Source organism: Battus philenor, unplaced genomic scaffold (genome assembly GCF_028537555.1).
Source record: "Battus philenor isolate CCGP_79_NKW_IND1 unplaced genomic scaffold, ilBatPhil1.0.hap1 SCAF_27, whole genome shotgun sequence".
Taxonomy (NCBI): Eukaryota; Metazoa; Arthropoda; class Insecta; order Lepidoptera; family Papilionidae; genus Battus; species Battus philenor.
Window position 1 is genome coordinate 5,179,064 of NW_027181690.1, and position 18,476 is coordinate 5,197,539.

The 18,476-nt window shown below is 32.8% G+C and overlaps 1 protein-coding gene across 1 annotated transcript in view; it reads right to left on the reverse strand.

The window, feature by feature from the left end:
- LOC137925676 (collagen alpha-1(IX) chain-like) overlaps window positions 1-13,549 on the reverse strand; it is a 32,613-nt gene extending 19,064 nt beyond the window's left edge. Inside the window, exons 1-7 of the mRNA XM_068769148.1 lie at window positions 13,443-13,549; window positions 5,491-5,549; window positions 3,716-3,932; window positions 2,644-2,836; window positions 2,024-2,101; window positions 1,575-1,661; window positions 487-555 (exon numbers count right to left, since the gene is read on the reverse strand). Of these exons, the coding sequence (XP_068625249.1) occupies window positions 487-555; window positions 1,575-1,661; window positions 2,024-2,101; window positions 2,644-2,836; window positions 3,716-3,932; window positions 5,491-5,549; window positions 13,443-13,456 (717 nt within the window). The 5' untranslated portion in view covers window positions 13,457-13,549. The remainder of the gene's footprint in view (window positions 1-486; window positions 556-1,574; window positions 1,662-2,023; window positions 2,102-2,643; window positions 2,837-3,715; window positions 3,933-5,490; window positions 5,550-13,442) is intronic.
- Window positions 13,550-18,476: the final 4,927 nt, after the last annotated feature.

Here is an 18,476-nt window from a genome sequence, read left to right on the forward strand (position 1 = left end):
GACAATGTGCCGGGCCAACTCATCAAAAGATTCTGCTGTAGATTTTTTCTTGAGAAGGTCCGGTAAGATGAACGGAGGTATATTAAAGTTTTCAAATTTTTTATAGTTTAGGTACAAAGTTTAGTACAATGAAATCTATGTTTCTATGGAATAAACATATGTAATTTTGAGAAATAATTTTAGACGTGTTATCGTGTAGCGAATGCGAGCATATTTCTTCGGAGAATTTTCATTTTTGACCTATGTTACAAATATGTAAGATATGGCCCTTTTTACATAAGCAATATGATAGTATAGTCCCTTCTTTACAATGATGATATTCCCTTTTTAATATCCTCTTCTGTTTTGTCCTAACTAAGTCATCATGTAAAACATTTTGCAAGCATTAAGAACTTTCCACAACCTACCCATTGCTTCTGTACCCTAGGTAAGTTATTGTAGCCCTTGCGTAGCATAAGAATGTAATTATAAAGGTTATATACTTACGATTTCCTCGCAACTATCCTCTGTGAGATTGTAACGGTTACAACTTAACGACAACCACTGAAGATCTATCTGTAATTTGATTTTATTATTTCATTAAGTTAAAAATTGTTGAGCATTTTAATAAATTAGTGTATAAAAATAGATAACATAAGGATAGAATTCATATAATCACAACTGCAACTTTTAACAGAATTTTTATTGGTCGTTAGTTATGTTTCTTTAATTTATTTGACTCTACTCTGCTTCTCAAGGTGTTATAAAAACTCCACAATAAAGACACTAAATCAATTCATCGTTGTCATCATTATAAACGCAACTTAAACATTATATAGCAAATAACGTTAAGCGTTTATCGTTTTGATAATTTTACAATTGATATTTGATGCCATTATTTTCCGTCCGCACAGTCAATTTTTTTAAATTACGTTTTGATTAACTTGTCTAGCGGATTAACAAGTTGAAGTGACAGTGGGCTTAAGGTAACTGAAGTAATGACCATGGATAGGTAAACGCAACGTATGATATAAAGCCGTGAGATGAACACTGGACTAGTTAAGATCGTATGTTCACTTTAAGTCGACAACGCTGAACGGCAGACCACTTTCCAACTGTCCTATTGAAAATCTACAGGGCCATATGTCCAGCAGTGGTAGTACTACGGCTGAAGTAATGATGATGATAATGAAATGAATTCAAAGCTCTGCCATCTGAATTCCTATTAAAAAAACAAACAGATATCGACATAACTGTGATTAAATAACTTTTAAATAAAATTCAAAACATATTCCTAGTAAAACTTTTTATTTGTCATTTTTATGAAATACAACGAAAAAATACATTTTTTTTAACCGTAGTTGGCACACTAATTTCGAATGGACACCGATAGCGATTTAAATTTTAACCCGACGTATGAATGTTTATTGTCTTTTTGCAATGATAAAACTAGTTTAAATATTTCAAAATCCGCTATAACATCGCTGTATATACTTACAAATAATGCGTCCCGAAAAACCTGTTTTATATGTCTACAAATTACATTATTTCACACTAAATGAGTTGTGACTAATTTTAATCAAGATTTCACTTACCGGGGTTGGTGTGCCGTTATCATTGGATACAATAGTTACAGAAGTCGCGTTTCGGAAGTCATGTTCTCTTATTTTTTCTGGAAACAGCTGTTAAAAATATAATAAATACAGATAAATTAATCAAATGTACATTGTTTCAATTCTGAATATGAAATTTTGCATATGGTTATAATCGTATGCAGGACATCCCAATCTTTGATGTAAAAACAACATTTATTCGTGGTATACAGATCAACTGCAGATAGTTAATTTATAAGAATAAGACAGAACGTATGTATGATAAATATGCCCTGTTTCGTTCTATGTAATGTATGGAATGTAACGTATTAAATCTTATATATTTTTATTTTACGTATCAAATTTTTTTAAGTATTTTTTCGAGTATTGAGTTTGTTTCTTCTTTCTTTATTCATATCTAACATAAATTACAGCATTTTATAATTACTTACTTCTTTGCAGTCAATAGCGACGTAGACAGTGTCATCTGTTACAGCTGCATGTATCTTGTGCCATCCAGGTGTGAACAACTGTAAATTGTATGAAGAAATTGACATTGTTATTTAAAAATTGTCTCTAGTATTTACTTTGTATCTCTGAAAATTGTCTTTTCAGCCCATAGAAGCCCACTGCAAGGTAAAGGCCTCCCTCGAGGTATTTATGGGGGTATAATTGTAACGCTTAAAAGGTGGGTTGGTGATCACAGTGTGTATTATGGTACGCAGAGAACACTTCGGCGCATCCTTTGGAAACTTGTATATAAGACTGCCACTGCTCACAAACAAGTTTCCAGAAGATGGGCAGCAGCATACCATAATTCCACACTGCGGTCTGCAACTCGCCTAATTATGATATATTTCCCCATAGATATCTTTGGGAAAGGCCTATGCCTTGCAGTGGTCGATATAGGCTGTAACGGCAACATGTTGTTTTGATTGTTTAGCAATTAAGAGATTAAGTTAATTTTTAACAACAGTTTTTTTAAGTATTTTCTTTACTTTTACATGAGTAAATATAATGACGTTATATTTTTAGTACTCCCTAGGTTGTTTCATTTATTTTTAATTTTTACCTCAGGACAATCAAATACAACTCTAGACGTCTGCACATATACGGCAAGCATCTTCACATTCGGCAAAAGGGTGAGAGAGAACAGAAGGTGCTGAGATCGAGCTCGGATCAGGCTCCAAGGCCTTTGATGTCCATGCGCGTTGAATGTCCCCACCACACTGAAGTGTTCAGGCCACCCGTTGGGAAATACTTTTCTGAAAATAATTTAGACAAGCTCACAGTTTGATAAGCGCTGTTTGATAACTCGTAATTTTTACAAGGTGCCGTAATTACTAACTCATTATGCCTATAATCTTTCTTAGGCTTTGTTATGTTGTTAAGCCGATAGCGAGACGTACAATATTTTGCTTTACAGAATTTCGGAAATAGTTAACGTTTCAAGAAAATTTCTGACAACAATTTTCACAGCTTCATAGTCAGTCAGTTCAACATTCCGATAGTCATTTTTAAAAACCACTAAGTTTTATAACAGACGTGGCCGAGCTGATGGAGAGATGCCGGCAGTAGATAGAATACATAACGCACTGAAAAGATGATCGCTGGGGCTTTGGTTCTTGAGTGAAGACCATGGATCGTAAGACGTCGACCCGCAAAGTGAACAGACGTTATAAAGCTCTACAACAAACGCTGGACGCAGACCGTTTTCAACCGGTCTTTTCGAAATTGAGATTTATGTACATGAATTTTATGTAAATTAAAAAAAAACTTTCGATCGTTTAACACAAATCTTAAGTAAGAAAAGGACCAATATTTAGCCACTTCCCCACAGGCAGTAGTAGTCGTGCAACACGTGTTGAGTGATTTGGCGGTGGCAGTTGTGTGATTCGCATTGTTTGCCGCATACGCATTTATCAGCGGGCTGGCGGGCGGTGCACTTTGTTGCACGACTACTACTGCATGTGCGGAAGTGGCTAAATATTAGTCCTTTTCTTACTTAGGATGGACTTCCGCAAGGTAACACCTGATTCCGATAAATAAAAAAAATCACAAATCTTAATCACCAAGCAGCCAATGCTCTATAAAGTGTCATAATTATGAAAAAGATAATTAGTCTTTACCAAGTAAATACTTACTTTAATGGTAAGGTAAGATTCGCACCATCGCCGATTCTATATGCCCTTTGCAAGTCCTGGGAGCCCTGAACTAAGGTAACTCCGGTAGTGTCAGGCTGGTCCAGTCGGTACACCGCGATCAGGTCCACTGTCTGGAAATCGACGTCGCCTGGCCGGAGAGGCGAGCAGGGGGAATACGGCGTCGCCTCAGGAAACGGTGAACTTGTCGTTACATTATCTGTAACCAGTTTATCAGCTATTCATAATCGGAAGCCATAAGTTTACCTCTAAATTTAGTATAAAAATATACTTATTATTATTTAATTAGAGATATTTATTTAAATAAAGAGAAGTAGAGAATAAATAGAGAGTCGTTAAAGTAATATAAAATATTAAAAATTACTTAAGTGGTCTTTAACAGAAACGTCTTTTGAAAGTTTATTAATGTATCGTTACTGTTGTCTTAATGTAACGTTTGAACACGAATCTCCTGAAAGCTAAAGTATGTGACGTCTTCAGTATCTCTTCGTAAGTTTCGTAACAAATAAAATTATAACTATGCATATATTATTATAATATATATTTAAAAAAAACTTATCTATGTGCATAAGAGCATTTAAAAATCTATTAAATTGCTAAGTATATAGGAGTAGCACTAGAACTTAACGAACTTGTTATACCTTTGTCTCTTTCACAACACAAAACAAAAGAAAAATATAATAAAAAAACGACTTCTTGAGTGGTAATAAAACTGAATTTTTACATTGAATAAACTGTTCTGAGTACTGTATAAATATAAAGGATATTTATCAAATGATAATAAAAAAGGAACTAAGTTTGTTTTTGGCGCGTTTGGACGTAATTATTGAATGATGCTATAATATTGCAGCTTAATTTGATTCTAGTTTATATCAATTTTTGCATCTTTCTGTACTATAGATACTTTCAATGGTGTACAAAACAAAATATCGCTAAAATTATATTTAATGATAATATGAACAAATAGACTTTATTAATAGCACAATAGAGGTTGTAATTAGTACATGTGTCATTAGTACCGCATGGGCAGATATGACACAATACAGTCGAGTGCAAGACATAGGACACACACAAAGATCACCACGATGATCGATATTGCGCTGATACCATCCAGCAATCCGCCTCAAGCCACTCCGCGTCTACCGGCTGGTGGTCGCCACTTGAAAACCTTTGGGCTATCGATTGTTCGAGCATACCTCACCCACTGCCACTTTAGACGTGCAATTACGGATCTCCTGATTTCTGATTCAATCTCAAAGCGAACATTGCTCTCTAGGTCATATAGAGCCTTTTTATAAAGCACATCCTAAGCGACTACGTCTCACATCCGTATCATAATAAATGGAAAACAATATGAGTATAAACACTTTATTTATAGCACAGTGAAGATTTTAATTAGAGCATGTCGCCGCAAGCCCCTTTTACCCTTCATACGCAATGGCACTAACAATGATAGCCTGCGAACTGATTACCGTGACACAAATCGTAGCTTCGATTCTACGCTGCCTGAATGGTTTGTATAAATCAGAAAAATAACATAAGGAAATCTGCATACATTTGTAGTAAATATTCAAAACATCCTACATACACTGGTCGTTATTGGCTCGTATATTCAGTATCAGAGATATCTAGTCATATCAACATTTGGAACACTAAACGATTATTAATACTGCCTTTTGAAGCTTTCATATTTGAATATATCGTTTTAAATCGTTTAAAATTAGAATTATAGTAACGAATAGAGTTTAGAATCTTACCCGTTGCTTTTCCATCACTTAATGGATACGTTATAAGAAATATTGCCAAGGGCTGAAACCTGAAACAAAAAGGACACTGAAAAAGTATATTATAATAGTAATAGAATAAATAAATAAAAAAAATATTGGTACATAAGGAAAACTCCATATCCGGAAACGAGATCTATCGCTATAATTTCTTCCCAGTTGCTTTTAGTAAAAAAGATATTCAGATCTCAAACTTATTAGCCTACAATATAGATAGTTATGGTGATAGTCATCAAATATGCTTATGTTGCTACTTCTTCTCCTTTTTCTCAGCCGATAGATGCCCACTGTAACACATAGATCTCCCCAAGGGATCGTCAACTATTGATATATATAACACTTAACTTATAAAATCACTCCCGAAGCAATATTGAGCCCTTATTAATTATAATAAAAAATTAATATTTATTTTAGTATTCAATAATTACACATGTAATTACACCTGTGTTATAATATAACACTCTGCTCTTTCTTAAAAAGATACATTAACAAAAAGTGTATTTTCAAACAAAAAAGAATTTAATAGACATTAGTAATAACAACAACAATAATAATAATATATAAGTATGTGCGTGTGTGTGTAATATAATAAAGACTGAACATTTCTTTGTTTATTTAAAAAAATCATAAAAAAACGTTAGTGTCTTTCATAAAATCTCTTTCTATAGCTTCAACGGAAAGTAGCGTCGCACTAAAAGTGCCTCTTTAATCTCTAATTTCAGAGTATTTATTTTACAAGAATAAGACCCCAAGTTCTCAGATCTTTTAAGCGGAAGTATCCTCCGTGAAGTAACTGAAGGTATTGCCCTTAATAATTTATTATATGGGTAGAGTACTAGGTTCATTATACTAAAGATAGGGAGTAAAAAGGATTCTACGTGAAGTTCCCGTGTAGGCAAAAAAGGTTTTATCCTTCCTGCAGAAATTCTGCCCTCAGTATGAACTAATATTAAAAATAGTTTAAAAAATATTTTGTATTGGGGTCTCTATTAATGACAAAAAAATAAACGTTACAAAGCTCGTTACAAGATTTTCTCAGCTAGCATTAATTTGAATTTAGAATTCCACCCAAAATATATTTGAATCCAATGTTACCAGCATTGTGAATTTTATCAAAACCTTTTATAATAATAAAAATTACTGTGTCATAACATAACAAATAGTTCAAGTAATAGCCAATAAAGATACAAATTAAAAAATGCATAAAACTCAAACCATTAACACCGTTTAACATTGACCGCGCCGGCATGAATCAATCGGAATGTCCTAGTTTCTCGTTCCATCAAATCCCGATACGTGATGGGTCAACAAATAATTGATCTTTTAGGAGACAGTGTTAACGCACGCGGCCCACTTTGAAGGCCTTCAAACGCCAATCAGACGGGTTAAGGAAGCAATTTGTTGATGCGAAGTGTTTATTTTACAGACGTTATGTAAATGCATGTAACATCTTTTACATGTACCAATTGAGTTCTGAATTCAAACTTTGTAATTTAAGAAGGTTAAAATCATATATTGAGATAATTAAAATATGAACCATTAATGCTTAAATCCATTAGATTAACAATTCACTGATTCGTTCAACACCGTTTTTCTGAAAGGATATCCATATATTATAGAACCTTTTTGAAAATTTAGAAAAAGATAGTTGTTTGATTACTTAGGAATCATTCAAGGTTCCAAATAATTTAAAAAATCCTGTCGTAGGCATTTTTCTAATTACTTTATGCTACTCCTATAATTTGAGACGATGAAATAAACTAATAAATATAAATAAAGCTGCTATTTATATTAGAAAATAAAAATATGATGGAAAATATGCGTAGCATTAGACTTTATTAGAACTTTATAGAAATTTAAATTTAAAATTCTAAAATTCTTTTTTCAACTTTAGATGGATTACATTCTCCATTCACGTCGAAATGAGTTTACCGCGGAAAAGAAAACGCTTATGAAACTCGATGAGACTGTGTGCTTTTTTAAAGAATATTAGATTAAATAGCAAATTAACATTGAAATAGCTTAGAGTCCAATACATCATTCGTGGGTATTCACTATGAAACAAACATTCTACATCTACCAATGAGAACTATCTCGCAATTTTCTGGGATCCTATTGTACAAGCGTTTGCACTACTATATATTAATTAAAAATTTGTTCAAACTGTCCTGAATTTGTGAAATGCCTACCTAATCTTTAAAAACGTTTCAATCCTTTACGCCTATAAAAACGTTAAACCTTGCAATTTACACTTACTTCTAGGTACATACGTATAACGATTTTTGCTTTCGTCGTTTTTGCGTCGCTTAGAGAAACGATCCTTGAATAACTAGGTCCAAGGACCAAGGGAAACGGCTTGAGCTGCCATTCTAACCACATTTAGCAATCTGATTGCAGGGTGCACAAGACGGCATTTAAATTATAACTTCTTAATCTAAAATTACTACTACTTAGAAAAGAGTTCGATTTAATTCGACGCAGGCGCACACTATGTGAGAAGTGATTTAAAAACAAAGGAACCATATATCCGCATGATATTCTAGATCATTAATCTCATGCCTTCTCTCTAAGAACAGGCAGGTTTACCTAAGGAGGTATAGCCGCCGTAGTAGAAGCTACACATCTATCGTACAACTGTTAACCTGCGAGCCTTAACAGACTGCCCTACTTTGAGCGAAGTCAATTCCCTTTGTACAACCGATATGTTTGACTTCCGCCTTTAAAATAGAGGAACGTCGTCGCAGCTTATCCCGAGTTTTGATAAGCTTCATGCCACGTTATTTCCAAAGGTGTATAAACACCCATTAAATTTTCTAAATACGAACGCTCCGATTTAAAAAGCCTTTCGCCTTTTCGCAAAATAGAGTTACACTTCAGTTAAAATATAGAATATCTCTACTCTGAAATGCCTCTTTGCAAATATATTTTATACGTATATTACACATGTATTTTACATGTGAGTTTATATAATTACTGACACATTCCAGCTCTTTGTTTTAATTGACGTCCAATTAAATAATGTCAGGAAGAAATCACTCGTGACGATTAGACCACCCATTGTGCATTTATAATTGTTATTTAACATTTCCGTATATTTCTACGGGCGTGCAATAGCATATCTTCGTTTTAAATAAATAACTGTTTTGTGAAAGAATTAACACTTTGAGTTATCTATATAAAGAGTGATTGGTTACAAGTGTAAAAGTTTTATAGAGGGTGCATGTATGTATATATGTATATGTATATGCTATCGATTCATGTATGGTACGACCTGTGCAAAAATCAATGGTTTCAGAAATAATGAATAACGTAATAATAACATTGCAAGAAAAAGCATTTTCAAAGTTTTGATTACGACATACTGAAGTTAATTATTGTTTATCATCTATCAGTGCAAACTTTGAACTACCTAAAATCATGCTCTGTCGCATTAGAAGAGTTGTGTGTCTCAGGTCTCAAAAAAATAACTTGTTTCAGAGTCATTAGTTTATTTATAAGATGATTGGAAATAAGAGTGCAACACTACTGTATAAAACATAATTTGATATTTAAAAAAATCTATGTACATTTATGACACAAGACACTGACTAATCACTATGTCTTTGGAACCATAAAGTTTAGAGACTTGATATTTAGTAGAAATATTTCTTTTCTTGACTAGAGCTCAACTAAGGGCAGCTTTTATAAAATTTTACCTGCAAGGGGTTTGAGGAGGCGTTCATTGAGTTCGCTAAGTGAACGGTAGGCAGCTATTATATATACATTCAAAATATATACATTTATTTTGTAAAATTCATGTAAGTCAAATGTAAACGCGTGACTCTGATGCAACTATGAGTTTATTAGTCTTCATAAGATTGCTTTTCGTGCACTACCGGTTAATTAATTTGTCTGGCGAACAACAATTTGTCTTTGACAAATCAATCTGCTATTTATAAGAAGCATAACTACGTAACATATTAGAAAAACGTTGTCTTGTAAAATTTTAAAAAAGTGAATACATTTGGTAGTTTCAACTATACAGATCAACTAGTAATATTGTTTCTAAATATGTGAATGCTGTTAGCCCTAAGGCTTTATCGGTACTGAGTTCACGGAGCGAAAGGGTCCGTGAACTAGATTCAACGAGTAATGCGTACCGGTCTTCTTATACGATAATTTAGGTAAGAAATACACAGTGAAGAGGGGCTATTGTTGCTTAGTTTGACAAGATGAAGGTGACACGGGAGGATGAGAGGGGGGTAAGAAAACTCGAGAAACATTGTTAAGATACTTTAATGCCGATTAAAGATATCTTAGAATATTTCAAGTAACTCCCGAAGGGTTATTCTTTGGATGGCCAAACATCTTAAGTAATAAAGAAACAATCAATTTTAAATATAAAATATTAACTAGTTTTTTTAAAAAAAATTCGCAAAGATTATTATTAATGGATTAACAAAATAAAATTTGTTTCGTTAATCTTATTTGTAGGGAAAGTGTTGTACTTGACATAACTTTACAAGATGAGTCGCAGAAAGTGTAACGTGATATGACCACAAGCAGGGGATATGATAAGAAAAGTGTAATTTGAGATGACGTATTGCATAAAAGGCCCCTAATAGTAGAAATTAATTTGACTAGAACCACATTCAGTTCTCCTCTATTCTTTTGCAAATACGAAAGAAGCAATTATGGAATAGCTGTTACCAAAAGTTACTGGATTAATTAATGTCTGTGTAAATGAAAAGAGTTTATGAGCTGAATGATTATTGGAGCAAATTGACGCTCGTAAAGCGAATCAACGCGACCGCAGAGCGGCGGCTGGACATTTTTCGGCTACTTTTCAATCGTTGCAAGGTAAATGATGCGTCTCAACTAAACACACGCTTTTGTTAATTTTCAGTCATAGCATTAATCGTTAATACAAAAGGAATAATTAAGTGATATAATTTCATCATTGTCATCATGTCAGCCCATTGCAAATCATATGCCTCTTCAAAAGATCGCCACGATGGACGGTCTGGCGCTGCCCGCTTCCAGCTACTTCCGGCGACTTTGACTATGACGTCAGTCTACTTACTGTGCGATCTACCCATGCCGCGTTTACCGACTCGTGCTCGTCACTCGAAAACCTTTAGGACTCAACAGCTGTCGATCGCACAAGCGATGTGCCCTGCCCAATGCCACTTCAAACGAGAAATCTAGTTACGGTGGCCTTCCTTCTCCTACGTTACTCTTTAAATCTATCTCGCAGCGAAGCTCCAATCATGGCCCTTTTCATTGCTCTTTATTTTACATCACACAGAAAATAAAAGGTACCATATAAATTGATCAAAAGATGAAGTACAAACGGCGGTTCTTCATAAAGCTGTCACTTATTTCAAACAACCATTGGATGGACTTTATTAATAAAAAAAATAAGCGATCGGTCGTCAAGCGATAAAAAGAGTTGAAAATTTATATGCAAGTGTATTAGATTACTTACGTTACATAGTACTTATAACACATATATTATAAAAGTAAGTATATAATGTGACTTATTGTACACAGCAAGAAAATAATAAATCGTTATAAGCAAGAGTGTATATGTACAATACAGTAGCGTACAAAATACTAAAATGACAGGCGAAGCTTTTTCAGTCATATATAAAGAAGCCTGAACAGTAGATGATTTTACAAGCAATTGCTTGCTTAAGAATCTTTTATTCCAAATTCTCTGACTCACTGTGAATGTGTCTCAGGAAGTGGAAAAGGTTTTTGGATAAGTAGGCGAAGGGAGAAAGAATGTGTATCTATATAATAGAGGAGTCACTTAAGCCTGAAATCGGAGTTGTGATCATATCTACGTAACCCAAAACAAGAGGTCCCAAGAACGGCCCCAAGGAAAAAAAGAAAAGAAGGAATTATTAAATACCACAATTTTAATTAATAATAAAATTATATGATTAATAACATATTCAGAACATAAATCTTTAAACAACTACCTTCAGAATTAAAATCAACTCTAGTCAAAATAAGCCGACTATCTTCATAAAGCAAGTGGAAGTTGTAGAAGAGGGATATAGTTGAATAAGTAGTGACAGAGCAGTGGTAGCCCAGTCGTGACGTAATAAGACTTGCGGTAGTATTATAGATCGCGGGATCGATTCCCAGGATGCAATCTTATATAGTTTACATTTTATGCATTAATTATATAAGATTGCCACTACTTAGAAACAAGTTGCCCGAGGATGGACAGCAGGGTCCTCCGCATACCATAATTTCAAACCGCGATCGCCAACCCGCCTGTCAACCGTAGCGATTATGGTATTTAAACTAATAGATATCTTTGGGGGTGTATGGGCTGAAACGACGACAACGACGAAGGAAAGATACTGTTAAATAAAAGGAGATACGAGGTATTCACATATAAAAAGTAAACAAACTTTGGTAAACCTAATCTATACATAGTTTATATAAGAGATATCAAGTTATGTATTGGCTCATCACATTATCTCTGGTACCATAAGGCTTAGGAACTTGAAATTAGATAAAAAATATTTCTTTTACTAATCAAAGATTAGCTAAGGTGATTTTACGAAGTTCCGCCTTCAAGAACGATTGAGGCGATGTTGGTTAAAATAAATACATATTTTCAAACTATAGCTCTTATTGGTACAAAACTTGTCCAGAATTTTTTTTGGTATGTACGGATTTCTTTCTATATATTACTCGGGCAAAATGGGACAAGTAGTTATTTATATATACGTGACAAGCACAAGTCCACCTCTTTCACAATTTTATAACAATTATAATAGTTTCAAGGAAAAAATTAAAAATTATTTTCATTTTAGAAATAGTTCTATTAAAAGTCTGTAACTCTTTTAAATTTAACGAAAGTAAGGCAAGCATGGGTATCGCCGTAGTTAGTAAGTTCGAATCGGCAGTTGTCAAAACTATAGGTCAATCTGCTCTTGAACATGCCTGCTATAGTTTATTAGAACGCATAGAATGTCTTAATGATATGTGTAATAATATATAAATAACTATTATAGGTAGATAAAATATTTTTTAAAAAAATGTATTCCGTATAATAGTATTAACTTACGAAAATCTTAAATCATTTATGTGATTTACATATTACACATTTTTTTTCTTAATGTGTGCCGTCAATTTTGAATTTCTTAATTTGTACTTGTCATGCTGTGGTTGCCAGTGACTAAAGTTGACTTACCCAATATGTAATTTGTATTTGCATGTAACACAGGAAATATTTTTGATGGTCCAAAATAAATAAAGTAGAAAATAAAACCACTCGATTCCCCTACTTAATGTAAAATACGTCTATTATGCGGGTGTCGGGTCTATCACGTTGTAGGGATTGAGGCTGAATACCGTGCATGGTCTCTTTACAATGCATTCGCGTTCACCTTCACCGACCAAACTCCTCTCTTTCGCTAACCAAATTTTAAATGTACGATCATTTTTTTCCTAATGTTGCTTACGAAGCCCGTTCCAGAAACGAGCTGAAGTTCTTTCTCGACAATCTTAAATCCTTCAGCAGATTATAGAGAGATATATTATTTTATATATAAACAATACGCTGCATGTACATTTTAATAATTTTCTTAGGAGTTTTGTCCTATTCGAGAAAATTTTTCATTTTACATGCAATATTTTATGTAGAGGACATTTTTTAGTTACCTAATAATCTATAATTAAAAATTTCATGTAAATAAAGATTTTTAGTACACAAGACTTGTGCGGAACCATGATTTTGTATATTATTGGATACAATGAAAAGTCAAGCTATATTTTTAATAAAAAAATTATTTTAAAATTTTCAATTGATTAAAGAGATGGTTATCTTTTTAAATTCTATATAAACTTCAAATTAAACCCAAAAGATTTTGAAATTCAGATAAAAGGATTTTCTTATGCCAATTTATACAATTAACACTCACCAGTACGTTGTCATAGTGGCTAAACGTTATATGAAACTGAATTAATTACGTGCATATTTTAAATGCATCACAGTCCCGTCCTCATGAGGCTGACACTTGCAACACTGACTGACTGACAGCGGCCGAGTGGGCCACTCAACGGGCCCGAGATTTATCTAGTCCAGCCCACAGCGATATATATCAATTAATTCGCGGCATGACAGACTTGTAATAGCTGACTATTGTTGTATATTGATATGCGTGAGTAACGTGCAAGCGATGTTATTATGATACAAAAGTTATATTACACACTTCCTAATAAGATCTCTTTTTTGATAAGTTTATTAAATTAAAATAAAAGTCCAATATACAAATATTTTTTAATATTAATTTATTATGTACAACAGTAAATAAAATCTTCTTTATTTTTTTACTGTTTTAAAAACGAAAATTTATAATTTTATTATCATCATCATCTCTCAAGCCTCCCGCATAAATTTCCTCTGGGAAGTCGTCTCCATATTAAGGTCGTCTATCCACCTTCTGGACGTCCTTAGCTGCGCTTGCCGATGTGTGGTCTCCACTCACGTACCTTAAAGCCTTGGCCTACCATCTATTCAGCACGCCATATAGTCTGCCCACTCATCAACTTGCCAATTACTTTCATTCGTTTACGAATCTCCACATTCCTGATTCAATCTCGTAAGGAACACAACTCTCTCCATGGCTCTCGAAATGAGACACCACGTTCCAGTGCCGTAGCTCATCACTGGTAAAATTGGACGAAGAATTTCATCTTGAGGCGCAAGGGATATTGGACGAGATGTTTCGTAGTTCCCCGAACGTTGCACATCCGAGTTGGATACTACGGTCGGCCTCTTTCCTAAAATTGGACGACCACGAGTTCACTATCGCTTTATAACACTTAAAAGCCAAGGCACCAAGGATCGCCTCGATGACTAACGATATTTTGCGCTGTCCGCATTGCAGACACTTCTCCCGAACTTAACTATGTCATCTGTTCACCAAATGAGGCCTGCCTATCCTCGTCGCATCTACCGGATCATGTTCGTCACTCGTGAAAGGTTTTCAGCCCCATTAGCCGTCGGTTGCACGAACTTTATATCATAGTAAACTCAGTTTTCAATAGGTCGTAATAAAACGATATTTAAAGATTTAGTTTTACGCACTACTATAAAACAGCATTTGGCAACAAGTTAGAATATTCCCTAAGGATATAAATTAAATTATTGCGTGTGTTTTTTGTTTTAATTACAATAATTCATTTTATGTTTATTAATTCGTTGTTTATAGTTATATCATTATTTAATAATGAATATTCATTGTAAAAATAATAACTTTTTATGCCTGAAACAAGACTGCTATAGCCATAGTAGCAATTTTCTCATTGAAACATTTTCGTAATCTACAGCCCTGAAACTCCCCGAATTAGTTAAAACAGTATGATTACTAGTCAGAACTTTTTTTTAATGAGATAATTAATTATTTTTAAAATATTATACGATGATTATTTTTTTAAGTTTTTAATCACAACTTTATTCCCTCTAACAAATGTTTGTATGCCGTTTTGATAAATATCTGAACGTACTGTACAAATGTTTCGAAAAGGTCTCTAGAATCGAGGCAATATCAATGCACAGCACTATTCATGTATTCAACATAGCACAACGTACAATGTTGCAAAAGACTTTTGTTCTACGATTGATTTCTTACCATTCCAGAATAAAACCACAACCCTTACAATACGACTTTCAATGTGTGGAGCGGCAACATTGTGATTCTCATTATTGTTTTATTTCTTAAGTTATATAATGCTTGTTATTATCTATGTCACTAGCATAAAATATAGCGCATTGTTTCATATACAAACCATTTCGATAGTCCTCGTAATTTAATAATTATTTAAGGTTTTCACTACTTTTTTCCCTGTAGAGATAAATACGTTTTATCGTTTTCGGCTTTTTTCCAATAAAACTTCGATCTACATAACAGGGGTGGCCAACCAATGGCTCGCAAGCCACATGCTGCGCTGAAGAAATATTTGTAGTTCTCGATAAATGCACCCAAGTTAGCTTATATTATTTTTTATTATTGTATTGTATTAAGTAACTGAAACTTAACTTATTAACTAATTAAACAAGCGTCTGAAAAAACTACTGAGAAATTCCGTCACCAATTATTCATCTAATTTTAAAGAACTATCAAGAAAATAAAAATTAATATGTTTAAATTATTTAAAATATTACACATATTCAATACTTTTTTATGTCCTGCCTGTATTATTTTTGGAGTTTAATACCTTTTTGGATAGATTTCAAAAACATATTCAATTACGACTCGTGAAACATTACAAATTATGAAAATAATAATATAAAAATATATAAAAATATAAAAAAGGCTGGGACTATTAAGGAACTTCGTCTCCCCTGCTAAGTTTATTATTGCAAAAAAAAAATTTTACATTTTAAACATTCCAATACACGGAGCATTTATTAATTTTCCTAGTAGTACAAGAAACTTCAAAATGGACCTTTTATATTAGAACAAAGACTACTTATCCGTCCGAGAATGAGTCTGAAGCTTTTAGGGGCAAATATAATATGAAATTAATAATGAATAATTTAAAATCAATTAGATCTCTTCTTATTATTTTGATGCTATTAAAATTCGTAAGTATTTTTTTTATATTAAATAACATGTTTGAGTGTGCACATGTGCAGTGCATTTCACATTTTATGATTAATTCAACTAACAATGATTCAAGAAGAATCAATTGATTTACATTGCAAAGGTAAACATTAACAATAACGACGAATGGCTGCACTTCCTAGAAACAAAGTATTATGACACGCGAGTGTAAATTATTGAATGAACCTCGGTTAATGAATTTCATAGAATCGATGTAATAATTAAAGATCCCATTTCGTTTCTGTGCTAATTAAAAATGACATAACGGCTAAAAGAATCTATGTGATTTATTTATCTCTTTCTAAGGGAAGATCTTTCATTTTATAAAAAAAGAAAATTAACACCTACTAATATTTACGATTCATGTATACAATATTATATTCATGTATATAATATTGTATTAATAATTTCTTTTCTTTACATCATAAAGTAACAAGAAGGGCTGTAGCCACCTGATAGGAAATAATAATGCGATTAGGAATAATTTGAATTACCAAAATGCACTACAGTTTTTGGATTTTTTTATTACTTCTGGTTTCTGCTACATTTAAAATATGGCCTTTGTTAGCTTTAATTTTGATTTCATCATTTTTTATTTTACATTCTTTTTTCATACTTCTCAAGCTCTTTCATTATTCTTCTATTTTTAAACACAGCTTTCATTTTTAACATTATTAGCATTCCTTCCAAACATCGCATTTCATCCCTCATCGCCATTCCCAAGGTATCACAGTTCGTCTCTTATTTCATTATACACAGTTATTTTATAATTTAATTTATTTTCCTTATAACTTTACAGTAAATCTTTATACATTTTATGCTAATTTCTTATTACTTTTACCATTGATAATTCAAATTTCTTAAAAAAAAATTCTTACCCAACCTATTACACAATTACTAATTATTAAATAGGACTTGTAATATTAATTAATTAATTAATATTACAAGTCCTATTTCTATTGATTGTGTACTGAATTATCCTCCTGCGATACCCCAAGAATGTGAGGTGACTCTCGTCGTCACCCACCGAGGAGACGATGCTATCCATATCTATACGCTTCCCTAGCTCTATACCTTACAGGGACAGATATTGACCAGACATGGAGGCCGCGCTCCGTATCTGCGCTAATTCCAACTTAAGGACAACCAAGCGTGTGAGTGCGACCTGGCGATAGAGGAAAATACTCTGCATCTACTGCTGGATAACCCGAAGTATGATCAGATGCAATCTAGGACGAAAAGTTGATCACGAAACTTTGCCGGAGATAATGTTCGCAAAATTGTGCGCAAAGCAAAGGCCGCTATGATGTCCTTTACCGAAGAAGTCTTACGACTACCACTGGCTAGGGACGGCAGCACGTGATTCCCTATTCCAGCACAAAGGAGGCCGTGAACAGACCGAGTGCCATGTGTAAATAGTTAAAATCTACAAATAAAAAGTTTCAATTATAAGTATTTATAAATAGGTAGTAAAATTGGTAGTAAATTATCAAATGAAAAGGAATAACAGTATGCTAAATGCTATCTATTATTAGTAACAAAAGGACATACATGTAATATTGGAAGAGGATGATTAAAATAAAAAAATACATTAATGAAAAGAAAAAATAAAAAAAGCTCATAGGAAAAAAATCTATGGATGATACAATAATGATAATTGTTAAAACTATAGTGCGAAAAAATTTATTACCAACCCTCAAACCTACTGTGATTAGTTCAACATAATACTTGGCACTCATCACCTAAAGCACCAGATGGACTTATTATGAAGTTAAAATTAATGATTTGTATTTTTATTTTATTTTTGTGAATAATAATAGTTAAATAGTTAATTAAATAGGTAAAAATAGTTGTACAACATAACAAATGTTACTGAACGTCGTACGTATATATTTTTTTCTTTCTTCTAAAAAAAGTTATTCAAAACTGATTATAAAATAATAAATTGTACCAAATATAATTAAAATTAAACAAAAATCGTAAGTACACTACTAGAAGATTAAAGAGAGTTTGTATAAAATAAAAATTCGGAAGCCTAAGCACGTCATGTATGTACAAAGCAAGAGAAAATGCTAGAAAGTCGAAAACCTGACAGAAGAAGCAGCTTATAGCTGAAAAAGCTCGAGTACGTTTAAAGATAAATTTAAAAAACATATTATAAGATTATTATCATTTGACGAGCGGAGAACCAAAACATTGTCACAAAAATTAATATTATTTGTTTGTTTAGTATAAAAATACTTAGTAAAATTGTATTCTGTAAGCAAATCGAATTTGATAATAGTTTTTGGTTCATCTGCATTTAAATTTTATGATCTGCTAACACTATTTTCTGTAGCTGTCAAA